Source organism: Brienomyrus brachyistius, chromosome 18 (genome assembly GCF_023856365.1).
Source record: "Brienomyrus brachyistius isolate T26 chromosome 18, BBRACH_0.4, whole genome shotgun sequence".
NCBI lineage: Eukaryota > Metazoa > Chordata > Actinopteri > Osteoglossiformes > Mormyridae > Brienomyrus > Brienomyrus brachyistius.
In genome coordinates, this window is record NC_064550.1 from 9,461,828 (window position 1) to 9,489,533 (window position 27,706).

The following is a 27,706-nucleotide window of genomic DNA, read 5'->3' on the forward strand; positions in this document are numbered from 1 at the left end:
CCTGACTATTATTTGACCACTAAGTGTTAAAGTGTTAGACTCCTTGTTTTCTAAAACAAATAACTTTGATACATCTTTAATTTGATTTGACTTTATTGGTGTGATTGTCTATAATTAACTAAAAGCTAATGTTTTCAAAGCGAAGTGGATAGATGTTAGAACATTTTGCCCCTCGATACACAACTAGAAAATTCGTGTGTTTGTTAATCCTACGTCTGGTGTACTTAAATTACAATGAAGTTCAGGTTAACGATTGCGGTACTTGTGCTTTTGTTGTCCAGCGCCCAGTTTGCGGATGTGGTAACAGGCTCAGAGTGAAACAGGAAGCTGTGAGGCTCAGCCTACATCATTTGCCTTCGATCTGTTAAGCAAGGTGCTGCTATAGACACCCCTGGGGAGAGTCTGTGGAAACTGCACTGAAGGTACTGATAAATTCTCTTCTAAACCCCTTAATACGCGTGAGACTTCATGCATTCATATATTAACATTTTAACTCTAGGGAGTTTCACATTGCTCATAAGAAAAATGCAGGTATAGCAACTATTGTTATGCTTTTAAGCGAAAAAATGATTTACTATGAACATCTATTTTCTAAGGCAATACTAATGTAAGGAAACGGACAAAGCTATTACCATTTTGATGAAGATTTGTATTATCAAGGGGACGTCTTGGAAGCAGTCTTTCATTTTTATTTTATTTAGCAGGAACATTCTCACTACGGATTATCTGTAGGACACACTGATGTTGTTAAATACTTTAAAACATTGCCATCTCACAATAAGGCAAAATCTGTTGACCGTTTTAATTTCATGGAAAAATATGCCAATAATTAGACTCATATGAATGTTAATGAAATGTTGATGTTTAGACCGTTCCTATCCCTATAGGCAGGGGCGTCAGAAGCATTTTGAATGTAGGGGGGACACACTGGCATAAAACTAATATTTTATGTTAAAAGTGAGGGGGGTCCAAACGAATAATTATGAAATGTTTAATGGCGGCAACGGCCATGCCTATATAGGTATGTATTATAAAAAGGAGATCTTGATGTACTTTAAAACCAGAGCTATTGGATTTCAGAGATGTTGGTAATACATGTAAATAAAAATGAATGAGTTATGTTGTCATATATAAATTATATATATATATTGCAAACCACTTCTCCCGTTATTGTACAATACGTTATTTTGAAATAGTGCTATTTTCGGCTAATTCGGCACATTACAAGCTAATTTCTGTATTATGTTCTTTTCATTACATTACACGTCCTGTTTAAGTTTGGCTGCAACCTCCTTAAAACAATCATGACACCTTTGTAAGTTTCGACCGAGGGTGGCGTGGGTAGGAGTCCTTCTCTTTCGCCATCGCTCCTTAGCCCTCTAATTACGATAGCGGAATTATCGCACGTTAGGTTTCGGGAGAGAACTGTTTAGCAGTTTTCTGGCAATCGTATTAAATCAACCGATGGGACTTTAAAAATGCTGGACTTTGTTTTCCCCCCCAAAACAAGTTAAGGTTTTTTTTTTTTTTTTTTTTTTAATTTATCCCCCGCAAGCATGAAGACAGACGCTAGCTTGGGAGACGCTGTTTTGGCCATCGCGTTGTTCACATCAATAGGAGCGATACTTGTCGGCTGTCTCAGCTGCCGAAAGAAAGACAGTGAGTAATTACTTTACCTTTGTCCAATTACTGAAAAAGTGTCGGATCTTACCGCTGCACAATGACTAACGCCTTTTAAAAACACCATCAGTAATAAATTCACTTAAATTGGTATTATATAATACAAATACACATAATTCATCGATGCTGCATATTATTCAGCACACTAAACTGTATTGTTTTTCTTTGCAAGAAATTGTACAGACAAAAAACTCCTTTTATGAACATCAGCATTTGTAAGTAAACCATATCAATATCATATACTAAGAAGTGAATGTATACCGTATATATGCTGTACGTTTACATATACTGTTATAGGCCTATGTAATACTTCGTTTGATATAAACCGGTCGAACGTTTTATAGCACCCTCCGTTTTTCCAGTTTTATTGGAATTTAAGCTCAAGTCCAAGTCCATCGAATGATCTGAAATGGTACAAAGGTAAGCAGTAAACATGCAGAGGGGAAAAAAGTTTAGATTACCAAAGATTTTTTATGTAAATTTCGGAGTTATCGAAAGACTTATAAAAACAACAAGTGGTGGGTTAACAGCTTACAGCTTTTCTGCCAAAACGGAAATAATTAAACCGTGAAAGTTGCAGTCTGTTGGTACAGGAATCCCACCTTCTGGTTAATATACAATCCCTCTGCCTGTATAAAAGCAGTGTTGGAATAGACTGTGCTGTTATGCCCTCCGCATCATTATGTGGGCAATAGTATACAAGAAGTACTCTTTTTGCAAAAATGGCAAGAAAACGGCAACTGACAAAGGAAGACAGACAGAATACTATAACTCATAAAGTGCATGTCTTTGCTTTTGAAAAATTGTTAGGAAAGCCTAGATGTCAGTGAGTACACTGTCCTACAGCGTCAAAAGACACTTGGAAAATGTCCTACAGGAAGAGGCTGGCGACTTGCACTACATAACTGGCACCCTAACCAAAAGAGGTAACCGCCAGTTTGCAGCGCCACGCAACACCCTTTACTCTGTATCTAATATATCAGGGGCTGATCCAACAGTGAGATAACCTAAACAGCGTTTCTCAAACGGCTTTGGGGCTGAAGGGACCTGCATAAACGACCGCCCCCAACCCCCTGCGGATGCATATCCGCATAGATAGATAGATAAATATTATTAATATAGATAGATATTATTGTTATTATTACTATTACTATTAGTATTATTAGGGTTTATGCCTATGTAAGAACAATATTAAACATAACCTAACAGGAGTGCTTGGCTAAATTTGAGATTATTGCCAAATAAAAATATTATTGCCAAGTAAATATACAGATATATAGTAATTAGGCTGTTGTTTTTATTATCGTTATTATTATTATTATTATGTACCTATGCCTATATATAAGAACTTTTATTAATTTTACTTTAATAGTTTTTTTTAACTACGCTTTTGAACATGGGGCGGCATGGTGGTGCAGTGGTTAGCACTGTTGCCTCACATCTCTGGGACCCGGGTTCAAGTCCCGCCTGGGTCACACGTGTGCGGAGTTTGCATGTTCTCCCCATGTCATCGTGGGGTTTCCTCCGGGTACTCCGGTTTCCCCCCCCAGTCCAAAAACATGCTGAGGCTTATTGGCGTTGCTAAATTGGCCATAGGAGTGCATGTGTGTGTGAATGGTGTGTGAGTGTGCCCTGCGATGGGCTGGTCCCCCATCCTGGGTTGTTCCCTGCCTCGTGCCCATTGCTTCTGGGATAGGCTGGGGACCCCCTGCAACCCAGTAGGATAAGTGGTTTGGAAAATGGATGGATGGACTTTTGAACACAACAAAATGGTGCTGAGCGTGCAAATTGACTTTTAACATAAATTAAATTGACAGGTCTAGTCACCCACAGGGATTATCTGGCACCAAAAATTTAAAATCAACATTTTAATGAGATGGGTGTGCCCGCTTTCTCGCCACTAACTGGTGGAAACGAGGAAGGCACGCTGACACAGCCACTTGGAGCATGATTTCTCAGTCCAGCCTGTTTCTGTCCTTTGTTTTTGTGGCTGTCGGTTGAGAAAAATTGGTCTCGCAGATACGTGGAGTGGAAGGGCGAAATTGTTTTAACTGCCTTCTCACTCAGCTGGGGATATTCCTCATGGCATGACAGCCAGAACTCAGACAGGGACAGCCAGCCGAATCTCGACTGTAACCCAGCATCGCACGAGAGCTCCAAAAGTTTATCCTGGTTCATCCTGTAAGTCGGCATCATTTGATAGACGCTTCCGAAAGCGTCTTTCCGAAAGAAAGAATCCAGACTCGCTTGCTTTGAACAGGCCGTGATTTATTGACAACTCTCGTAACGCGTGTGTGTCTTTGGAAAGTTTGGAGTGAATGAGACAAAGGGCGAGAACACTGAACATTCTAGAATGCTGAAAGAAGGGGCGGGCCGTGAAGTCGGGGGGGAGGGGCACAGTGACAGCAACGCTGAGATCAGACCAGATCTGACTGAATTTTGATTGGTGGAGAAGCGAGGCTCCGCGGACCGGCAGGAACCCTGTCACGGACCGGCACCGGTCCGCGGCCCATAGTTTGAGAAACGCTGACCTAAAACCTACCCACAGGCAACGTCAGAGCTACTTCAGAAGAAGAACAAGTCGACGGGCTTGAAGTCATGGTCTCCAGACCTAACGGATGAACGCAGAACAATTAGAAACAAAAATATAAAAATGAGAAATTAAGTATTAATGTGACGAGGAATAAATGTAAATGTGAAAAATGTGTCAACAGTAATGTATGGTAATGAGTTATTACAAACGCCGCAGGCAGTAACGGTATAAAATAATTAGAAGAAACTGACTGTGCACTGAGGGACTGTGAGTATTGTCATTTCTGTGAGCCTACACTCACAGAAAAAGGGTAAAAATTTGTACCTTTGCTTGTCACTGGGGCTGTACCCTTATAATTGCACCTTTTAAGGTACAGAAATGGACAGAAAGGAACATCCCAAAGGTACAAACAGCATTAATGTACCATCGATGGTAAAGAAATGTTCCCCAGAGTCCGTTTCTGTACCTTAGAAGTTACCTACAGCTATAGGGTACAATTGGCAGACTCTTGAGGGTACAGCCCCATTGACAAGCAAAAGCATGAATTTTTACCCCTTTGTTTTGAGAGTGTAGGACAGAACAGTGCGCCCTATTGCAGAGACGGCTAAATGATGCTTCATGAACCATTTGCTGTATTTTTCACCCCACTAGATGGCGCTCATGGTTCGCTTTGGGGCAAGCTTTGTGCCTTTTTTTCAACAGGAAGGTTCAGAAAAAGTGCTTCATGAAGGCTCGTTGTAGCCATCGCTACCTTGATGGCAACAGGAAAGAAGGAGCTGTGAAGCATTCCGCAGTGCACTTGTAGGCTTTACTCATTTGGCAGCAATTTCTGGGAAGTTGGGGTATTACCAACAGTGCTGGGAAGAACTTTTAGAGCAAATTTCAAAATCCGAGTATCACTTCACACAGTATCACTTTACAAAAAGACTACCCTTATAAAGGGTTTATGAATGGTTTATAATCTGGTTATTAATTAGGTTGCAACAGTTTGTAAATCAGTAATAAACAATTCTAAACAGGTTTTTCTTTTTATTAATGGGTTAGTGCCATATGTAAGTGGCAAAGGGAGCCTTATTGTAAAATGGTACCCATTTTACTTGAGGGAGCAGAAGTAACTTAGTAACTTAACTAAGTAACTACTCAAGTACAAATCATAAACAAATAAAGTAACTGCATAAAATACACGAACCATTATGGCTGAATAATAATGAACGAACATGGGATCAGTATGTTTCTAACACTTAGGAGTGTTACTGAGTTCCATTATAGAAAGAATGTGTCGCTTGTGCGTTCGGCTGTTGTATCTGCAGAGGTTGTCTACTTCGATGAGCCACAAACGCAGGCCTAACTGAAATTGTGTTAAGTGACAACGATTCCATGATTTCATTAAAAACGGGATAAACGGAGGTGTTCTAAAACATTTGACCAGTAGTATTACATGTTTATACATGACTACTCTGAACTGTGGTTTATATATTTTATAATTATATTATTTTTGTTGCTTTCTATGTTTGAGTACATTATGTAATATTTGCGAAAAAGAACTGTTTATTTAAAGGATATTTATATTTTTAGCCACAGTGGGGGTCGGAGGATAACGGTTACACGATCCAAAAGAGGTGAGAGAAAACTTGTGCCGCGAATTCAGACAATGCAAATATTCTTATCAGTCACCAGTTTGTAAGAAGATGGCAGTTGCTTAAAAACGTTCATGTAAATGTTAAAATATAAAATTGCGGTAGTTCATTACGTGGATTACCCTGTTCACATGTTAATTTTTTTTAGCTGTTTTATAAACTTGGGCTTGAAAGTGACTCGGCAACAGTGTATAAAAGAAAGACGAGGAAAAGACCAGCGTAATAAATCATTCGCACGTATTTTTCATGTGAAAGTCTCATCGCCGCAGTTATGTTATGCCACGACACAACCCTAAAAAACAGTGTTAAGATTACGTTTGGATCTGTTTTTCTTTCCGTTTCCAGTGACGCACTTTAACAAGCTTTGCGAGACTTCGCACGCAGAGTAAGTGTGCGCCTGAATGTACAACCTTTGAGGTATTTTACTCATTCCCTTAAAAAAGATCAAATGTAACCTTATAAATTCTTCGAAACAAATTTGGCGCATATGCAGTATTTCACGGAGATTATGAATGTCCATGACTGCCAGCTTTCTGCTGTTGTTTTTACGAAATCGTTTTTGTTGTAGGATAGATTCTAATGTGAATGACCATCCATCTGTCGGTAAGTCAATGGAGATTCTGTGGAATAGGGCCCCGTTGGTGGCTATCATGGTAAGCATTGGTTCAAACCATGGGTTCTGTAGTATTTCTCTGTATAGGAGTAAGAACAAGGGAACCAACTGGTGCCCTGAACTCGGGGAAACTCCTTCAGGATTGTCGGAGAAGCATTTCAGGTGGCTACATCAGGAAGCTGGTTAAAATAATACCAAGAATCTGCAATGCTGTCGTTTCAATGCTTCTCTTAGTTGTTGCTATATTTACTTCATTGTCTCTAGGCCTGTAAGATGAATATCATTACTAAAACAGAGACAAATGCATTTAAAGCAGGTGTGTCCAGACTTTTCACTGGCACTGTAGTTACATGTAATATACATAATTGATAATATAAATGATGTATTATTGATATTTCCAATAATACATTTTTTTCAAAGGTACTGCTGAAAACCAGCCCAACTATCAAAATATCTTAAGTAAGTTTTTGAATTTGCAATCTCTGAATTTTTATATTTTTGAATGTTTCGCTGATACATTGTCAAGTTTATCCATGGTTATTATGTATAACTAACTCTGTAATATACCTTTTTTTTAGTTGAAAATGGTATCTCTGAACCCGCATATGTGTAAGTATTTTATTAATTTTATTCTTTATATATTGTTGCATTCCACTGACGGGGAATGCATGTGCTTTTAGGATTGGTCCACCGCCACCACTGTTTCAAACTTTGCAGACACATCATATGGGTGACAAACTGGAACAGATCAAATTTTGAGACCGAAACTGAAGCAGCACTGCCGAGTGATAGCAAAGAAAAGGGCAGTTTTGACACTTGACCTTCTTAGTACAATAACTCAAAAAGTATTTGATGGATTTTTCTCAAACTTTGCTGACGCATTCTGTGTGGCAGAGTAAATTTTTTCTTCCATTGCAGTCCGTCAGCCAGTCAGTAAAATGTATCACCCATCTGTTCAGTAAATCTTATCATGGGGATCTCAGTGACATTTAACTTGGGGGGGGGGGGGGTCTTAAAAAAGACCCATGGGTAGGGGAATTTAATCATGGCACTTAGTTATAATCCTAGTCAGTGGTGGCAGATAAAAGGACAGGCGCAGATCTGGTGTGCCTAATTACACTGAGTCACACAAAGTCGGGCTTTTAATGAAGGTTTTTTTTTTGGAGTGGTGGGGAGCATGTAGGGTAGGATTGGTTAGTACTACGGTAATTTTCTTAGTATACTGCGGTACTTTTATTTGGCAAAATTTACCATGGGGGACCCTCCCACTGAGATTTCAAAATACTGGTATAATGAATGGACAGAGGGTATGAAAAATTAGACAGCGTCCAAATAGTATAGGGGGGTTAGAGGTTGAAAGGTGTGGGAGGGGTAGTGAATAGAAGGGGGAGGGGGTGATGGGCTATCCAGGAAATACATTCATTGTTGTTATGACAGCATCTAGTTGTAACTTGTTTTTGTAGGGATATTAACTGAAAATGGGAAAGATCCCTTAAAATCTGCTTTACTGCATTTTTCGACTTTAACTTGGGAACCTAAGTGAGGTAATTAAGAAAGATTGCAGTGAAAAAAGCACAGAGGATTGTACTCTTTTTTTTGTGATTTTACCTCCCTTCTCTGTTTTGTTCTATTCCTACTGCCCACAGATTGCAACAGAGCAGTTACGAGCTATTTTCAGTGGACAGTCTGGTCCCATTTTTTCCCAGTTTGCATGTGGGAGAGGCCCATTTAATGTAGATGCATTTACATTTTGAACAGTTCTAGGTTTCATTTTTATGGTATAATTTTACAGGCACCCCATCGGAGAAGGGCAATTAGACGACACAGCAGTGTACCAGAATACTTCGGAAACAGACCAAGATATCCCAGGTTGGTGAAGTTTGAGTGCATCATTTTGCAGCAAACTGGCTTAGGCACTTTGATCTTATTAGCTGCTTTGTTCAGCTTTTGACACGCGATCATTTTCATCTTGCATAGAAAGAGGAAGAAAAATGTATTTTGTCTTAATGATAATTATCCAATAGCTGATGGCATTTGTATAGAACGCAACGGTTTTTCTTTGACTTTTTCCTCCTATTAAATAAAACATTTTTAAAATAAATGTAGTTGAGGTATTTGACCAGACACATACAACAGTATACTTTTTGTCAACATAAATGATCTCCTTTCCAGATTATGAAAATGTATTTACAGACACCACAGCATGCCAACAATCAGGTAAACTACTTTCAATGTGTAAAAATTAATCAATTGAATACATTTAAACACTCTCCCCATACTCCAGCCAGCTTTGCGTTAAGAGAAAATGACTGCAAAGTATCTCCTGTTTCTAAATCATTCAGTTTAAAACAACTATAATTCCATAACTTTGGTGACAAAATGGTCTAAAAAGTCTAAAAAAAACTTCAAATGCAGGTTGCAAAATGAAATGGACATTATAAGCAGCTTATAGTAAATGCCGTACCTTTATCACAAAGGCTGCAAATTACCTATCAGAATAATAACTAATTTCTGGTATGTATACTGTATGGCCAAAAGTATGTGGACACCAGCTTGTCCAGCATCTCTCTCTGAATCGAAGGGTATTAATATGAAACCGACTAACCCTCAGGGGCTATAATAGCCTGTGCTCGTCTGGGACGGCTTTCCATTAGAGGCTGGAACATTGCTGGTGGGATTTGCTGCCATTCAGGTTGGGTATTGATGTTGGGTGATCAGGTCCCTCTCTGTGAGCTTGTGTGGCCCCCCCACCTCGCAGCTGAACTTGCTCTCAGGTGATTCCACTTTGCTACATGTGACCAGGGCAGCCATTGGCAAACTGACTTTTTGGAAGGATGGTATGGTGCCAAGCGGAAAGTCAATAATCTCTTCTGCAGAACCACCCACTCTGCTGCTGTTTGCTGTCAGTGTTTGCATAACTGTGTGTTTAATTATACACCTGTCAGCTATGGATGTGACTTTATTAGGCAATTCCTCTGCATAGTGTGTGTCTGCATACTTTTGCCCATATATTGTGTAGTAGTCCCTGAAATTTCAGTGTAAATGAGTGATTTAAACATTGCATGTGCAATCTATCACAACTCTGCACTATACCTGGCGTTTTATCGTTAATAGCTGTGTGTAGTACAGCTGTGAGGTATCTGCACTTCCCATGTGTGATTAACCCAGTGGTTCTCAAACTCAGCCCTCGGGCCCCACTGCCCTGCTCATTTTCCAGCTATCCCTGTCCTACACACTGCTGATTACCTGGATCAGGTGTGTTCAGTCAATCGGAAGCTGAAAGACAGCTGGGACTTGTGTGTGGGGCAGGGATAGCAGGAAAACAAGCAGGGCAGTGGGGCCCGAGGACCGACTTTGAAAACCACTGGATTAACCTAAAAAGCTGTGCATATCCTAAGGGTGAGTGGCAGTCAATAGGTGTCACGGCAGTGTGATAACCATAACCTTACTGGCCTGTCTTTCCTCTGTTTTTTGTTTAGTAATCTACTGGTTCTGTAAGCCAGTTGGGAGGGATTATCTGACTCTATTCTGCACCCAAAATGCATATTTATTTGTGAAAATAGTGCTGTTTGGGGATTGCCAAACTGTGCATGAACAGAACTAGCTAATTTTACATACACAAAATTGAACTGCTCACCTCTGATAATGTTTAATTACATAATAACGTTGAATTTGGCATTCCCCTCTCGGCTAAGCAGCCCTTTAATGGTATCCATGTCACCCTTTGGGCTGCATTAATCCACAAAAGAACATACCATTACTGAGGGTAAATGTGTGCTTACATAGACTTTTAAACATTTGTCAGGCTTACTCACTCTTCAGCATAGGCAGAGAAGGGTAGCGTCCTAAGGTGCTGTTTCTTCACATTGCGTCATCTGCTCCCCAAAGCAGAACAGCACAGCTAAAACGTGTCGGGCAAAGGAGGAGTGTGTCGAATTCTGGTGGGCAGAGAGTGTCTAACTTGTGATTGGCAATTTCATGTAGCTTAAGATCTGACGTAAGAAGAGGTCAGACTGTAACTATTACATCTTGCATTGCAGAATACGCAAATTGTGACTTCATAGAGGATGATGACGGTCTGTACCTCTATATATGTTTTTTTCTATTCTCCCCAGTATATATTACAGTTGATCATCTACCAGACTTGTACCCCAGAATGCTCACTGATATGTGCACCATTTGCTTCACCCACAGATGAAGGTGATTACGTGAACGGTTAAAGATCGGAGCAAGGAAACACCATCAGAAGAACTCTGCAAAGATTCAACAGACTCTGAAACGTTTCTTGAATGTGCTGCACAGTCCTCTTGGGAAATAATTGCCTGATGCTGAACATGTGGCCCGCTAGGAAACCCCCCTCCCCCCATAGATCTGGTTATTCACTACGAAGCTGGAGCATTAGCTGCGCATTACGTACCCTGCTCTGACCACTAGGTAGTGCTGCTACTTTCCACTGAATGTCACACGTGAAGTAATTCATGTTGTGTTGTGCGTGTGATTCAGATTTAAGGCGATTTTAGAAGGTCAGTGGTTCCACAAGTTGAATGAGTGCCGGAGGCAGTTTGTACAGCCATTAATATACACAGCTTTAAACATTATTACATATTTTTGAAATACAGAATATTTATGCATATTTCTTGCAGTTTCTCAATTATAAAACGTGCCAAACAATCCTGTAAGCTGGCAATGGAAAAACTTGAGCCGTGTATAATCCTCGCATCACGTACGGATTTTTATTACGAAACTACTATCACAAACAAACATAAGCATAGAATAAATGACCATACAATCAGGAAGTATGGCCTGGGTTACTTTCAATTTTAAGTGACCGATTTGCGTTGCCTCTGCATTTCCGTCCATTTATCACGGTCCCGTTGATCCGGCGATGACGACGTTCCCCCACTGTAGTGCCAGCTCGGTGTTGGGTGACAGTAAGTGCACTTGAGTGGAGTAGGACAGCGGCAGCCAAGGAGATTAGGGTCTAACTGGCATTGGGTGACGCTGTCTTGGCGCAGAGTCGACCCAGGAGCCCTGCCATCTGTAGCAAGGAGTTGACACCTTCTGCTACTTTCATATGAGTATAGCCGATCTCCTAAAGACAGAGGAACATTCCGGCAGTTAAAGTCTGGCTACTGCAGTGCGATGCTCTGGCCTGTCATCCTTCTATAGTCGTTAATATAAAAATCTAATTTTCAGAACGAAACGAATCTGGCAAGATGTCATTCTGGTGGACCAATTGATCTGAACTTGATGGCCTGGCATCGGTTTACCTTGATGAACTCCAGCTTCAGATACTCTGGCATCTGGAATGTCTTACATACTCTGAAGATGTTCCCAATTATATCTTCGGGCGAGTAGCCAAGTGACCAGAGTTGCTCGATGATCTAAAAAGGGACACACAAAAAAAAAATAAAAAATGAAAGGGTGAGCCAAGTCGCTTCAGATTTGGCGGGAGCCGTCGTCTTCAGCATGATACCTTGTAGGCTTCATCGATGTCAGCGTTCACACAGTGTTCCAGCATGCTTTTCACAAGCAGAGGGTGGGGCTCGTCACAGACCTGGCGAGGACCAAACTCACAGAATGAGACTCTCTCTGTCACTGGTATGAAATCCCAGTGGAATCGTGCCCAGCGAGCAATACCTTGAACACATTCTCACTGCTGACAAAGCTAAATCCAGAATGCGTTGACTGCAAATTATTTAGCGCCTGTGAAAGACACATACATTGTTTAATTATATTATAACTTCAAGATTATTGGATACAATGAGTTTTTCTTTTTAATAAACATTTGTGAACCTGTCTCATATCTCCCTGTGCAGTGAAGATGATGGCCTCCAAGCCGTCGTTAGTGGTGGACACAGTCTCCTTTTCCACGACTTCCATCAGCCGCATCATTATCTGCTCGTCCCTCAGCTTGGTGTAGCGCAACACTGCACAGCGGGACTGGATAGGCTCTGGAGTGACAGCGTTGAGACACCCTGAGCATCATGCGTGTCCTGTAACTTAGTACCCGTCTCCATATCTTATTGTGAATCCTGAACATCAGCATCCCGCCATAATATCCCAGAAACCGCGGATGGTCAAACGGTGAACACTTTCCAAAATAACCTAAACTCAACTCTCAGGGTTAGTCAACCAATCTTCCAGTCATGGAAACAGAGGGAAACGTAAAAATGTCCTGGATAATCTTGTACTCTGCGGGAAAAATATTTCGGCAAAAAAGTATTGCCATATGAAGTTTTGAATATGTGAACTGCCGACGGCCACACTATGGATGCAACCGCAAAGTTCACACCGTGAACTTTTGTTTTTTAGCATCACGGTAGCAAGCAGATTCAACGTTTCAGCTTATATATAAACATTGGTGCGTGGCACAATCCCATTCTCCATTCCGACTAGCCTGAACCATCAATTAACAGTTTCCAGGAAAAGTCCTGGAAAATAATCCATGTAAAAGAGTGGGAACCCTGTCTCTTCCTTTAGGGCTTCGTCCAATGTTTCCGAACCCCGTCCTGGGGGACCCACAGGGGATCCACGTTTCTGATCTGTCCCAGCTCCCTGCCAGATACTCCTCCTTTTTGCTGGGTCCCCGTGGACGGAAATGAGAAACACTGGCTTATTCGCTTTCACAGAAAGAAGCACATCTCCTTCTGCTCGAATCCCACTCCCTGTGCCAGATACCCACCAATGATTTTGTCCGACGCATTGCAAGCGAGGGCGAAGCGAGTCGTCTTGGAGTAGATCTCCATCGTTCTCCTGAGAGCCTGCTGTGCCCCGTCCGTCATGCTGAAAGCAGCAGGCAGACAGGCCATGACACTGCTTTCCCCCAGGAGTAGCTAATGGATGTGTCTACCACGAAGTGTAATTACGCAGAACACTTTACAAAGACGAACAAGACAGTCATACCATGTCAAATCCAATAAATTCAGTTACAATATAACTTTGGCATATTTTTGTGGTAGTTATTTGTGCCATATTTACAACTTAATTTGCGAATCTTTTCAAAAGTCTGCCTGATTAAATGCAGAATTTACAGTACTTTATTTAGCTAGTGATTATTACTACTACAATGAGAGGTTACATTTCCATCACTCACACCACTTACTGTTTGCCCCTATACTCCCTCGCAAAAATACTGTAAAAGTACTAAGACTACAATTAAGTCTTAGTACTTTGGGCTGAGTTTTTTAATCATATCTAAAACACTTGAAATCAATCTCCAACTACTCTGCTGATTGCAGTATTCTGAAACTCCTTTAGTTTGACGCATCAAGAGATAATTGCATTCACATCCTTATTAGGTAGAGGACTAATTTTACTAGGTTAGAAATCTATTAGGCGCCCTTCCATTGCCCACTGAATATGAGATATCATGTTCAGCCAGGGTACAATATCACCATTGTACCCCATCTGTAGATAAATGTACAATTTATGGTACAGAAATGGACTATGAGGAACTTTTTATAACATTGGGGTATATTAATGTTGTTTGTACCTCGGGGGTGTTCCTTAGAGTCCACCTTGAATTAGACTAAAAGTTATATGTACGCTAGGGTACAATTGCTAAACCCTTGAGGGTACAGCCCCAGTGGTAAGCAGTTGTGCCCTCAAAGAAACAACAGAGTATACTAAGAGTATAGTTTCTGACAGAGAATATTAAGGGATGACTATTCAAGTCAATTTTAAAATTAGAAATGAATACCACAGTGAAAAAGCCCATTTAAATTGTGTGCCTTTTTTCAGACGCCCCCTAACCCATGTAGTCATACAAGAGGAAAACACACTATTCGATTTCAGCAGGACTGTACTTCCCTGTCACACATCTACTGAAACATGTAAAGGAAGCACCGACCTGTCGGCTTCATCCAAGATGATTATCTTGTGTCGACCTTTTGGAAGAGTTACTTTCTGCTGCGCAAACATTTTAATCTTGTTCCTAACAACGTCGATACCTCTGCAAAAGATTTACATGCAATTATCACCAAAGAAACAGTCGAAAACTTCAATGTGCATGATATGTGCCTCTTTAAATAATTGTGCGCTTTAACAGACGGTCTCACCTGTCATTAGAAGCATTCAGTTCAAGCACTGCATCTTTCATTGCAGGGCCAAGGAGAGCGCGTGCCAAACACAAAATGCTGGTGGTCTTCCCTGTGCCAGGGGGACCCTATAACCACAACCACGTTAGGAGGGGAGGAGGGGAGTGGGAAATAGCCTGTTACTTAACGATTTTAAAAGTGTCCTTAGACAACTTCAAATTATTTATATTTGTGTGACACTGGCTGACGGCAGAAGGCTTACGGCTATGATGATGTTGGGTACATTTCCCTCTCTGGCAAACACCTGGACCAATATGCAACAAAGTTAGTGAAATGTGCCAATATAATCACTGCAAGTAAAGCCCAAACTTTTCAGATTCAGGTGTCAGCGCTCAAGATCATTAGATATCCAAGCTACAGGTAAGAAGCAGTTTTACTGTAAACGTACCTCAAGTCTGCTTACAGTTTCCTCGTTTCCAACTATCTCACTCAATTTCAGTGGTCTGTACTTTTCCACCCTGTTTTAAATGTAGATTATTATGTAGCATCTGTATATAGCAATCGAAGAACTTTAATTTACAAAGTTCGATATTAATAGGTACTCTTTAGCCAAATAAGTATTCTGACGGAATAGTTTCAATTGAAATTAAGAGACAACCTTCAAGTTACACTGCTACATCCTTAACCACTATTCTATCTTACACTTATACTTCACAATACTCTTATCAACGACTAGTATTAATAATCGTTCTTTACAATATGACACTAATGATTAACATACAGACATATGTAGCCTCCTTATATTTCTCAAAAGTTATTGTATGATTTCGAATCGGAAAGAGGTTAACAAACTACTTAGTACATGACCAACACAGGCATGATAACTCTTCAGTATTAGCAATGCATTATCAATAAAATAAAAATTACCATGGCAGCTCATACGCACTACTCTTCCCGGAAGCGTCTTCCTTTTTAGACTGGATTTCTGAATGACTTTGTTCAGAATCTGTTTCTCTCATCTCCACGTCCATATTTCTGCTTTAGCTGAAGTTTTACAGGTCGGATGGCTAATGCAGAGACAGCAGCAGAATTTCGCGCCACGACAGGAACGCGACAACAGCCGCCGTCATTACGTAATTTCCGGAGGCGCGAGGGTACCATAGATATCACACCCGTTACAAAATAACATGATGTACCTATTGAGAAAGAAGCCCTTCAACTATGCATAAAACGTCATACAATTACAGATTGCTGCCGTACTAAGTACTAATACGTCGGAATTAACACACATATCGCGGTTCAATAAATGTATGGATTGATGCTGTAGTGACTCAAGAAAAGGAGATGGCCACGACAGTAAGGATTTGCTTCACATAAGGTATCGCATGCTTTAATACGAATTTTTATCTGAATAGCGACTGGTTTATTTAAGAAATAAACCTGCTAAAAGTTGCTTAAATGAAAGGATGCGAATTATGCGATAGTCCACATACATAGGCCCACGTTTTCGGATAAGGTCACAGTGGAATTATTTTGAGTGTTGTGGCTGCTGAAGGTGTGTCGGCATGAACTTCTAATAATAGAATTAGCAAAAACAATTTGGTCCATGTTGAAACAGTTATTGTTAGGTGAGCAGTTTGTCCCGAGATATCTTCATATTTCAATCAAACGGACCAGAATATGAATAGTAATCGTAGAAGACCCCCATTATTTAAATTGTGCATCTAGAAAAAATGCCCTGTTCAGTGGGTAACAGTGGATGCTGAGCTGTTTCTACTACGATAGTCTTTGTTAAGAATGTTTCTAATAAAATGCCACAGGGCAAGCGTTTTTCTATGTAGATAAATGGTACAGTATGTTCTACGTTGTGGAGTATGTATTTTGACGTGGGAATGAATGAAGGCGTTACCCAGATATCATGGATTATTGCTAGTAAGTAAAATGCAAAATGATATTTGAAGAATCATGTTATTTAAATCTAAAGGATTTGATACAGAAATACTTTAAGTACTGGATTCATTCGGGTTCCTTGCCTTGCTTAAGGACACAGCAGCAATGAACCAGATATCCTGTGGTCATGAACCCAATTCTTAAACCTCTGTGCTTAGTGTACTGTGAAATCTTAGCAATGCTTCTTTTAGGACCTCTTTACTACAATCTGAAATTAAGCATGTACCACCTAACACATTATGAAGTGAAAAAGTACTGAATATTAACACTACACACTATGGATATGCATGGCTGATGTGTAGGTCTGTACATATATATATTATAGAGTCTCTTGATTTTAGATTTTTTTGTAAGTTCAGAGCTGTGTATTGTTAGGGGTTCACTATGAAACAAATGAAATATGGGTCATGAAATGGGATGTGAGGTTTTACTTAATTCCCAGATATTGTGTACTTCCATTGCTAAGTTAAATTGGACAACTGAAATGTAAAGGAACTTGTACAGACAAAATCACAAATTTAAACAATGACTTTTTGAAGGACACAGTACCCTTGTTTGTCCCGGGATACTAACCAGAAACCATCTTATCACAAACTCTGTTCCTTAACTAATACACTTTGCTGTTAAATGTCACTGCTTTCTACTGGCGATACCACTTTGCATGGAGTGTTTACTGCGAGCTTAAATCGAACATTGCACATTTAACGCTTAGAGAAACAGCGTTACAAGTACTTGAATGAACGCTTTGTAGAAAGCTCTTTGCAATGGGCATGACTGGCTAATGTGTAGCTGTATATATTATACCGTCACGTCCTTTTTGGTCGGAACCATGTATTATTAGAGGATTCATATATATTTAAAAAAAAAATCTGACTAGTGTTTACATAAAAATTTGTAATAATGCAGCTAAGTTCATATAGTTCAGTAACAGTGGTGTGCGTTCATTTAATTGTAATATATTTAAAGTACCTCTCCACAAAGAGGACGTAATTTCCCGCAACACGCGTTCGGGACCCGCGTGCGTGCGTGCGCTAAACTTAAGAAATCGCCAAGGAAACGCGCGCGCGCTCAGTCAGCAGTGAGAGACAATTTAACTGAGCGACATTAGCGGCGCGTTAAAAACAAAATAGATCGACGGTCGGTCTGCGCCTTGGTTCCACTTTACAGCCAAATGTTTATATACTCAAAGAGCGTCCTGCGACACGAATATAACTATACGCTTCAAGTCTTGTACTTGACGAGAAGGTAGGCTTTTAACTTAATTGATGCTTTACAGAGTTGTTGCAGCATTACTTCGTGGCTTCCGTAAATATTTACTTGTAAGCGGAGATGGATTTCCTTAGCTGCGCTGTGTACTTGGCATCTAAAGCCACCTAGGATTGAACTGGTAACTTATCTTGTGACTGAGAGAGTGGGAAATGACCTTTGTCAGCTAAATGTTACTACAGAGCGTCTTGTCTTCTGACTTAACATTTTCTTCGCTCGTTTTGTTTGTATCCACGTTTGGCTGTCATGACACGCATGAAATGCTAAATATTTAAAACCAAGGGCGAGGTTTATGTGTGAGCGGAAACAGTTTAACTGCCCCAACAATTCAGCCTGACCTTAGTCACTGTACAGTTTATACGGGAATAGCTGAAACACAGTAACCTGTTTTGGCTATCAGTATACGCAAGTGTGTAATAAGACCTGCCTGGTGTCCTTAAACAAAGGCTAGGGAGTGCCACAAAGACACAGTCCAAGTCGTCCTAAATGAAAACCATGTTTTCAAAATTGTCTCCCAGTCTCTTTTGGATTGAATCAGTTTGCCAACAGCAATAATAAGTGTAGTATTGTAGTATACTTTGACAGCTTTTTTTTTTAACTAAATTTCTTGCTGATTCTTTAAAACATAACTAGAGTTCACAACAGGTAAACTTATTCACATGATAAGGACAAAAGTTCCAGAATATTTTTGTGTATGACTTCTGTTTATTTTTGTTTGTCTCTCACCACAGGCTCAAGCCGGATATGTACTTTTTGCTCCGTCCCTTAGACCTTTGATCCATTAACACTGAAGTGGGAGACATTTACATATAGAACTGTGTCCTTGTGTGTTAAGCAGCACAGTGCCGTCATTGTTTAATTGTTTACAGTGAGGAGAGGAGAGCTTTAATTCATTTGTGGTTCTTACAGTTCTGGTCAGGACTTGCAAAAACTGCATGATGCATCGGCCTTGTGTTGGGTATAATAGTGTTTTTTTAAAACCTGTACATCAGTGATGCTTATTTGTGTATTTTTGCATTAAAACAGTTTTTTTTGATTGAATATTTAATTTGGTGATTTTCAGTGCAATCTCATGATGATTTTTACTGATTAGACTGTTATCAGTGGTTTTGATGAACTTATCTGGATGTCTGAAACTATTGGCACCAATATGGAGTAAATATATACAGCCACTCCTTTACTTACGAACTTTCAGACATACGAACGATGAGGACTGTAAATTCAGATTGTCCAGGTAGTACAACTTCTGGCTGCTACTCCCGCTGCACAGCAGCGTAGCGTGCAAACTCCCAGGAACCTAGTTCTTTGTACTTGCGTAAACCCTTAAGATGATGTTGAATAACGACTTGCGAACTTTTCAAGTTACGAACGGCCGTTCAGAACATATCTCAGTCATAAGTAGAGGAGCATCTGTATATGTAGTTGTACAGCATCAGTGAAAACTCTGGACATACCTGCTCTTAATGCATTTGTGTCTATTTTAGTTATGGTATTCACCTTATAGTAAAAAGCCTGGCTTGATCTGAATGAAGTAATACATATTGAGCATTACAATGACTAAGAGAAGTGTTCAACATATGACTCTTCAAATTAGCCCCCTTTTGCTTTGACAGCACCGGAGACTCCTGGCATTCTCTGAGCCAGCTTCCAGATGTAGCCTCCTGGAATGCTTCTCCAACAGTCCTCACGGAGTTTCCACAAGTTCTGGGCACCAGTCGGCTACCTTACTCTTTGATCCAACTCATCCCAAACCAACTCTATAGGGTTTAGTTTGAGGGGGGATTGTGGGGGCCAGGTCATCTGTCACAGCACTCCATCTCTTTCCTTTTTCACAAAATACTACATAACCTCATGGTGTGCTTAGGGTCGTTATCTTGAAAGAAAGGCAAGATTTTCAGTAGGTGTATCCAGATATTTATCCAGTGCTGTATAATCAACACGTTTCAAAAACAGGCTGTATTCATAATTCTGAATTGATTAGTTGGTTACCTGAATTTGTTCTTCACTGATGTTGCACCTTTTAATATTTTTATGATATGTGTGATTGGAGTCTTTTAATATATTCACAGTTGTACTACTTGGTCCAGTTTTCATAGTAGGGTATATCTGGATAAAATATGGCAATTGGCTGAAACATTTCAACCTATTAAAGTCACAAAGTATATTTGCATTGTTCATATTGCATTTTTAATACTGAGAAATTAATTTAAATGCAGATTGACTAATGGTACAGGGTGAAGTAACGTAATTTAAAAAGTATTAAACCAATATGATAAAATCATCTCTGTCTTGGTTTTTACCGGTGGGGCACATTAGCATGTATAGCATAATAATAAAAATTGAATTGTAGAAATAAGTACAATTTTAAAATGTTTACTTTCTTAACATTGGAATCAAATGGCTCTCTATAAATATGTGCTCCACCGCTCTACATGGTTCAAGTTAGAGTTTCCGTGGAACAAAGACTTCATTGTGGCTTTTGGACAGTGTAACTGTAGGTGTTTTTCATGCCTGCCTTATCTTTATTTGGTAACGCAGATTTTCCGGCTGTTATTAATTTGATTGATAAATCGATAGTAAAGCATTCAATTTTTTCTACTGCAGAGACGCTTTTCTTTAATGAATGTTAAAGTTCTACTGAATCTGGCTCAGACAGTCCACTTTTTAGTAAATATGGATGGCTGTTACGCAGGCTAGATGCATCATTTCTGTAGCTTATCCGGTGTAACAGATCTGAATATGTGATGCAAGTTCTAATTTAACTAGTAATAATACCCAAGGGTTGCGTTTGTGACAACAGTGAGTGTGAGCCACCTGCTGATGTCCTTAAAGTTCTACACTGGATTTCAGTGCACTCTCTGGGGATGTTCTATAAATGCAGTGCATCTAATTCTACAACCTAAGTAATTCTTTATTTATTTTTCTTTATGCTTTTTTCAGGCATGTGGACATCCTGCTGTAGCTGGCTCTGCGTAGAAACAAACGCCACCACAGTGGAAGGGAACGGCAACACAGGGAGACAGACCTACCTGAACTCGGGGTATAATCATTCAACAACTGCCCCTGAGGTCTTGTGCAAAGCATGTGGTGGCTGTTTCGGAACTTTAGCCAGGAAGGTAAAGTCTACTTTGCTATTATATACACAGAGGGGTCACTGTAACCTTACAAACACTGTTCATGAACAGTCTCGGCACCTTCTCTAATTTTGAAAGAACAAGATTCTTGTAATCCGATCCCAAAATAAATGATAGCAACCTCCTCAGTACACTGCTGGTGGAGTAAAGTCTGATTGGATTCAATTTAACACTGCGCCAGTGTTGTCTGAGAACAGAGCCTGTATCAGTAAACACAGAGTTCATATAACAAGTCGGTCTCCAGGTGTTAAACAGAGACGCATTCATACACGAAGGAAAGTGATAGACAGCTATTGATTTGGATTGCATGTATTTGAGCCGTTGCAGGAAATTAAAGGTATGGTTTGGCTTTATTTTGGCAACAAATCTGGAGGGCCGGTTTGCAGAGCTAACCACTGTACCACTTGTAGATTTTCAGCAAATAACATTTTCAAACTCGTCTTGCTTGCCTTGCCACTGGTTTAAGTCCAGTAACAAATAACTAAGAGAGCCACCTGAATTATTTTTACTTTTGGTTAAAAAGCAGCCTTTCATAGATACCATTTCCTTTAAATTCCGTTCACTTCCTGCTGTTGCAGTCATTTGCGATGTTTTTAACCATTAGAAACATTTATGGCCATAGGGCAGACTAAGCAAGGACACTCGCTGAACCCAGTGGAACTGAGTGTAATACCCACAGGTCCATTCAAAGGACAAATAGAAGTCAGTCGGTTATTTTTGACCTAGTAGCCTACTGCACAATTTACATGGAAACAGGCTATCGTAATTGGTTTAGTATTTAAGTGTACACATGGCAATAAGGCATATTTAAATTTGTAGCAAATTGCATTACAAATTAAAGGAACATTGTTTTCAGCCATTGTGGATAACTGTACATGAATGGCCAAGCAGCAAGGGCTTTGAACTCTGTATATGTTGGTTCTTGCTAGGGGTTCACAATATCACATTGCGATCGTATGGCACATGCGCGATAATCACAACAGCTTCAGATAATGGGGGCAAACATAATAAACATGTCGGACTTTACACTGCAGAATGTACCGGCAAACCACCGATGTAGTTTTTACCTTGTTTATCCACAATATCTCTTTGTTTCATGATGACGTGGCTGCTGAACTGTCCCTTTCTTCACCGCCACATCAGTGCTTGTCACTTTTGTGTTGTAAGAAAACGGTAGTATGGTGCTTGTTCCACTAACTGAATTTAATAGACATAAGAATATGCCGAATTTACAGAGTACGGACTTATGGGTGTCGTAGTACTCCTATTGTTAATAGTGTAGGCATACTACTAATCTGTGTACTAAATTGTAGGCGTAAGTAAATGTCCATGTAGTAAAGCCAGCATCCAGAAAAATGTTTACGCCCATCCTCCAAATCCCTGCTGATTATTGCGCATGTGGCTCTATGTGCGATTATACCGCGATGTGATATCGTGCAGCCCTAGTTTCTGAGCAGAATCTGCATGTGCTGTGTAATATTGCTGGTGTGGCCTGGTCTCTGCAGCACGTCTGCGTGGACTGCAAGAAGAGCTTCTGCAGCAGATGCTCTGTGCAGCTGGAGCTTCGGCCGCGGCTCTGCCTCACGTGCCTGCGTTTCCACGGCACCCTCTTTGACCGGGCGGCGCTCATGAGGCTCAAGGTGAAGGACCTGAGGGACTACCTGCACCTGCACGAGGTCCCCACCCAGATGTGCCGTGAGAAGGAGGAGCTGGTGGAGCTGGTGCTTGGCCAGCAGACACCCAGCAACAGCAGCAGCAGTGAAGCAATGTCTCAGCCAAGCTCGACCCCACTAGAAGCTGCCCCCAGCCCCATTCACCTGTCCACACCCCCTGACCCACCTTCGTCTATGGACCTGGAGCCTCATGGCCCCAGTGATGACCAGGTAAAGATTTTCCAGGCAAAAATGGCTGAACTTTCAGGGAAGAAAATGATCACTAAATACTACTGTTCCTTTTTTTTTTTTTTTTTTTAAGACATAAGGGTTCACCACCCACGTCATAAACCAGGAGTGGGGAAGCAGATCCAGTGAGGGCTGCTGTGGGATATTAGGGTGACCTCTGTCAGCCAGTAACAAAGCAGTGGTTCTCTGCTCTAGGCCTGGGGACCCAGTGTTGCTGGCTGACTAAGAGGTCATCCCAAAAACTGTCACCCACCCTGACCATAAACTGTTCCAGTGGCTGCACACTGACAGGCACCTCCAGAGCCTTATGGCTGGGACAGAGAGACTGAGGAGAAGCTTCTACCCCCAGGCATTTAGGGTCATTAACTAACAACCCCAATTAAAAACTAAAATGCACTATAACTCCAACCTGCACTTTAAATATTTTCTCATATTTACTAGGGCTGCATGATATCCCATCGCGATCTACTCGCCATAATATGGCGCGTGCGCGATAATCGCCAGGGCTTTAGATGACGGGCGAAACATTTGACCGGATGCCAGCTCTTCAGTACTTTGCGGACTTTTACTTATGCCTACGATTTGGTCAGCAGATTAGTTAATGAGGGGCATATTGTGACGCCCATAACTTAGTAATCTGTATAAATACGGCGTATCTTTAAATTGGTTTAGCGGTGCCGCTACATGCTACTGTCATGGAAGCAATAAGCACTGAAGTGGCGCACTGCTAGTCTGTTTACCAAATTGTGGGCGTAAGTAAACGTTCATATACCACTGAGACGCTGGCACCCGGACAGATGTTTCATTCCTCGTCTAAATGCACCACATGATGTCGCGATGTGACATCATGCAACCTTAATATTTACTTATTTGCTTTACTTTTATATGCTTTTTGTTTATTTCTGTATTTTACCTTGTGTTTTTTGCACAGACTGGGGTAGCAGCAATTTCATTTCAATGCTGATGTACCACTGCATTCATGCATGTGACAGATATAAATTTTGAATCCTTTACTGGTTTAAATTTTCGCCAAGGGTCTGTCTGTCCCGATGACCTCCAGTCCAGAGGAGACGCCTGATCATGAGATGGACACGGAGGTCCAAGAAGAACTGGAATCTCAGGTTTGAATGTTTGATTTTTCAGTCTGGGCAAGATGACTCGACGACTTGTTTATAAACTGCAAAAATGTCTTTCTTTGGAGTTGAATAAGACTAAAAGGATTAATAGAGGTTCATGTTTAAGGAGTAGAACAACAACGCCTCTGATATTTATCCCAATGAGCTTGGAAATTTTACATTTTTAAAAATGTTTACTCAGAAATGATAGAAGAATAAGATTTGGTAGGAATGAGAGCTCTGGGCTCCTGTTCCTGGGCTCCTGTTCCTGCTGCACTGTTCCCTTTTACCCTGGATAGCAGCACATCTGTACTGGTCTCACAAGAACCCAGGGAAACCTTTGACAGATCAGCAGTCTGGGTCCAGGTGGTCAGCAATTTTTAAACCTGCCCTCCTCTCCAGTCTGACACAGAGGAGACCATGCTTCCTGGTCGCAGAGCATCCTTGGCCGACATCAGCACCGTGGAAGACATCGAGGCCCTGAGCGTGCGCCAGCTGAAGGAGATCCTCGCCCGCAATTTCGTCAGCTACACCGGCTGCTGTGAGAAGTGGGAGCTGATGGAGAGGGTTACACGCCTCTATAACAACCAGAAGGGTCTGCAGAATCTAGGTCTGCCTCTGGCTCACTGCTCATTCGATTTGTGAAATGTCATTCATTGGCATATTTAACACGCTACATGTTTACCTAATTACATTTGACATCCCATAAAATGCAATTACTCTCAAAGCTCAGTTCTGCAGCCCCATTCCTGTCATATCTGCCAAGAAGCCTCCCCACTCTTGGTGTCTATCAGCATTGCAGAGAAATTTGTGCTGGAAGCCAGTAAATGTCCATAATTACCCATCCACAGAACAGATGGTCACACTCCCTCAATGAAATCTCTGTGTTTTACTGTAAATAAACTGAGCCACAATCAGAGGTGAAACATTGTAATTATGGTTCACTTATTTTCTTTAACAGCCAGTAGTACCATGTGATAATTTTTCTTTGATGAGGAAATTTAGTATGATACCTGTAAGATGTCTGATTATAATCTGCTTTACAGTTTCAAGCAGCAAGAGTGACACTTATCTCGTTTAGTTGTACATTGAGAATGTAGATCCCAGAAATAATCCAGCTCGTTCATTAACATGTGTTTTCTGGGATGCCTAGTTGAGAAACCAGGTCACGTAGATTAAATTGCACGCACCATTGTGGCTGCTTCTAACAGAACCGTTCATCTCTGCTGTTGTCCCAGACTCAGCTGGTCCCAAGAGTCTGGAGGAGAACTTGTGTAAAATCTGCATGGACTCCCCCATCGACTGCGTGCTGCTAGAGTGCGGCCACATGGTCACCTGCAGCAAGTGTGGCAAGCGCATGAGCGAGTGCCCCATCTGCAGGCAGTACGTGGTGCGGGCCGTGCACGTCTTCAGGTCCTGACGTGGCCACCAGGGAGACCCGCCAGAACTGGCAAAGCTGCAAGCAGGTGACGGGCAGACCTGCCACCTTGTTCTGTCCACATCTCTGGGTGTCCGTTTCTCCTAATACCACCACCCTCACCCCGAGCCACATTAATCACAAAGCACAAGTCTGTAATTACACTAATTTGCTGTAAAAAATATTGCGATGCTAATGTTTAATTTAATCTAAGTACACTTCAACATTCGAGCTGGCATGTGCGACTGTATAGTGCTAATTTTTATTTTGTTTTCTAAATACGCAAGGTACAGGGACACCCTGTTTCATTGCTGCTAACTTGAACAGTACTGAAGCTAGTGATAGATCAGGGCAACAACACTGCAGAGGAATTTTTAGCGAACATAACAGGGGGAAGAAATCTGCTAAGGATACTGCTCCCTCGCTTAAATTAAACCCATGAAAACCTTTTGGTTGGCCATCTCTGTGGCACTAGTTCGATCATCCCCGCTTATGTTCAGCAGTCAGTTGATTTTCTTCTGAATATTTTATTCTGGGTTACTCAGCGCTGACTTTATTGTTGCAGGTAGAAAAATTGGTGCTTCCATAAAACATTTTAGTCTTTTCCAACATCTACACTGCGAGGCAAAAATCAGCCAGTGTTGATCTTCCCAGTTCTGAACTGCAAATGTTCCCTTAGCCGTGTTGCCTGGCTACCTATCTAAAAATCCGAGATCAGTTACATTTCACACTCAAGATACCAGGCGTGACCACAAAGACAAACTAACATGCACTGAAACACAGGCAGACTGTTGTCATTGACAGATGTAACGTGTATAATGTCAGTAATTTAAGCACCTTGAAAAAGCTCTGCAGCCGTTGCCGCTTGAATAAGGAAGCTGTCACTTGAGATGTTGGTCTTATCTCCGTTAGGGGCGATTTCTACTTGTGGCTAAATGTCATCTCAAAGCCCACACCACCATCACTGCCTTTGTAACAAGTGCCCTGAAGCTCATTGAGTACTTAACTTTGTACGGTACATCTGCCGACTGCCTGAGCCAACGTGTGCGATCTCTTCTGAGGAGCAGAATGATTCTCATTTAATAACTCATTTCTGGTACTTTTTACTAGTTCCATATAATATTTAATATATTTGTTTTCTGCAAAAAAACAATGTATGCTGTAATGAACAATATCTTTTCAGTTGTCTAGAATTATGTGTAATCAGTGATGCTTATGCAAACAACACATGGTAGCTTTGGTATGAATGGATGATACATTGTATTTAGCCTTTAAGCAGGCAAACTGGAAACTTTCTAATAAGCAATGTTGAGGCTCAGTTAAATTATTACTTTTTCATTTTTTTTTTTTTGTGGTGTTTATGCTTTTCAGCTTTTTACAGAAGGTGGCAGTCCTTGGTGTATCTTGCTGCCTACAAAATCGGTACACTATGCTTAGTGGGGGCCTCGGACTCCCACGAATGAAACGTGATGAATCATAATGAAGCTTTGGCAGTCTAACTGAATGACGTAGCCTCTTACTTTTCAATAAATGTATGACTGACGTTGACTTCACAAAACCAGCACATTCAACCAATCAATACTCAGGAATCGCTTCAGTGGATGTGTGGGGGGAAAAAATCAAACACTAACTTCTCTTGTGATCCAACTGTGTGTCTTTTTTTATTTTTCCATCACAGAAGCTTCTTTATACAGTTTTGTCATGCAAATTTCACAAACAAATGGTACATTTGTGTGTTTAGGTAGAACATAGAATATTTCCTAGAATAAAATCTAGTTTCTGAATTAACTTAGCAATTTTCCAAAAAGTGGCTTTGGAAAGAGGTGTGTGTGGGAATTTGGTCCAGGTGTGTGCATGTTCTAACCCTATCACGTAAGACACGTACTCATTTACTTGGTATCTTAAACTTGAATATCCATGATAGCCTTTAGACATAATTTTCGAGACCGATGATTTAATACGTTATCTAGATAATTGTTGATCATTGGAAAAGGTGTGAAATGTGGAAAGTTGAACCACACAAAGTTAAAGGAACAAGAGGCCCCTGGTCGCTATAAATCTTAAAATTACAACTGAAACTCAGAGTCTGGTTTGCTCACTGAGGGATTCAAGAGCTCCTCAGAAACTAAATAAATGCGAGAGCCAAATGTCTTTAAGTCATAATCCAAGGTGAAGGCTCTTTCCTGTAAGAGAATTTCCTTGGAAGGAAGACATAAATATGTACAATATTCATCAGTGGTAAATTTTAATCTGTTTATATACTGATTTTATTTTTGTATTTAAATTATGTTGAAGCAGTCTGACCTGTTTTTTTGAGGATTCTGTGCAAATGTTTGTTCTTAATGCTTCAGAAATATATGGTACAATGATGCAAAACCAATGACTGCAAAACACTAATAAAAAAGTTTGATAAAAATATGA

The 27,706-nt window shown here is 40.7% G+C and overlaps 3 protein-coding genes across 12 annotated transcripts; 2 read left to right on the forward strand and 1 right to left on the reverse strand.

Moving 5' to 3' along the window:
* The first annotated feature begins 290 nt into the window (after positions 1 to 290).
* On the forward strand, positions 291 to 12,263 carry si:dkey-183i3.6 (LAT2 domain-containing protein). Of its 9 annotated transcripts, none has more exons than XR_007383461.1 (13): positions 291 to 422; positions 1,556 to 1,659; positions 1,853 to 1,895; positions 2,491 to 2,606; positions 5,789 to 5,832; positions 6,196 to 6,235; positions 6,419 to 6,453; positions 6,884 to 6,922; positions 7,042 to 7,072; positions 8,256 to 8,332; positions 8,636 to 8,680; positions 10,504 to 10,539; positions 10,658 to 12,263. XR_007383461.1 is itself a non-coding variant. In XM_048983873.1 (13 exons), exons 2-13 carry the CDS (start codon positions 1,557 to 1,559, stop codon positions 10,681 to 10,683), a joined length of 594 nt encoding a protein of 197 aa, XP_048839830.1. In that variant the 5' UTR covers positions 291 to 422; position 1,556; the 3' UTR covers positions 10,684 to 12,263. The 9 variants fall into 9 exon arrangements, 2 of the variants coding, with proteins under 2 accessions (XP_048839830.1, XP_048839831.1); XM_048983873.1 differs by lacking the exon at positions 2,491 to 2,606 and adding an exon at positions 6,551 to 6,625; XR_007383462.1 differs by having other exon boundaries at positions 6,196 to 6,267; positions 6,419 to 6,922.
* rfc2 (replication factor C (activator 1) 2) lies at positions 11,172 to 15,635 on the reverse strand. The gene is made up of 11 exons (XM_048983865.1): positions 15,430 to 15,635; positions 14,951 to 15,020; positions 14,765 to 14,806; positions 14,524 to 14,630; positions 14,316 to 14,417; positions 13,149 to 13,249; positions 12,260 to 12,417; positions 12,104 to 12,169; positions 11,940 to 12,020; positions 11,734 to 11,847; positions 11,172 to 11,555 (listed from the first exon to the last, which is right to left on the reverse strand). Exons 1-11 carry the CDS (start codon positions 15,531 to 15,533, stop codon positions 11,445 to 11,447), a joined length of 1,056 nt encoding a protein of 351 aa, XP_048839822.1. The 5' UTR covers positions 15,534 to 15,635; the 3' UTR covers positions 11,172 to 11,444.
* zgc:171740 (uncharacterized protein LOC795694 homolog) lies at positions 15,612 to 27,706 on the forward strand. 2 transcript variants are annotated; one of them, XM_048983866.1, is made up of 6 exons: positions 15,612 to 15,880; positions 20,659 to 20,834; positions 22,358 to 22,735; positions 23,788 to 23,874; positions 24,271 to 24,478; positions 25,107 to 27,705. In XM_048983866.1, the coding sequence occupies exons 2-6, from the start codon at positions 20,661 to 20,663 to the stop codon at positions 25,286 to 25,288; spliced, it is 1,029 nt and encodes a 342-aa protein (XP_048839823.1). In that variant the 5' UTR covers positions 15,612 to 15,880; positions 20,659 to 20,660; the 3' UTR covers positions 25,289 to 27,705. The 2 variants fall into 2 exon arrangements, with proteins under 2 accessions (XP_048839823.1, XP_048839824.1); XM_048983867.1 differs by lacking the exon at positions 15,612 to 15,880 and adding an exon at positions 17,479 to 17,697 and having other exon boundaries at positions 25,107 to 27,706.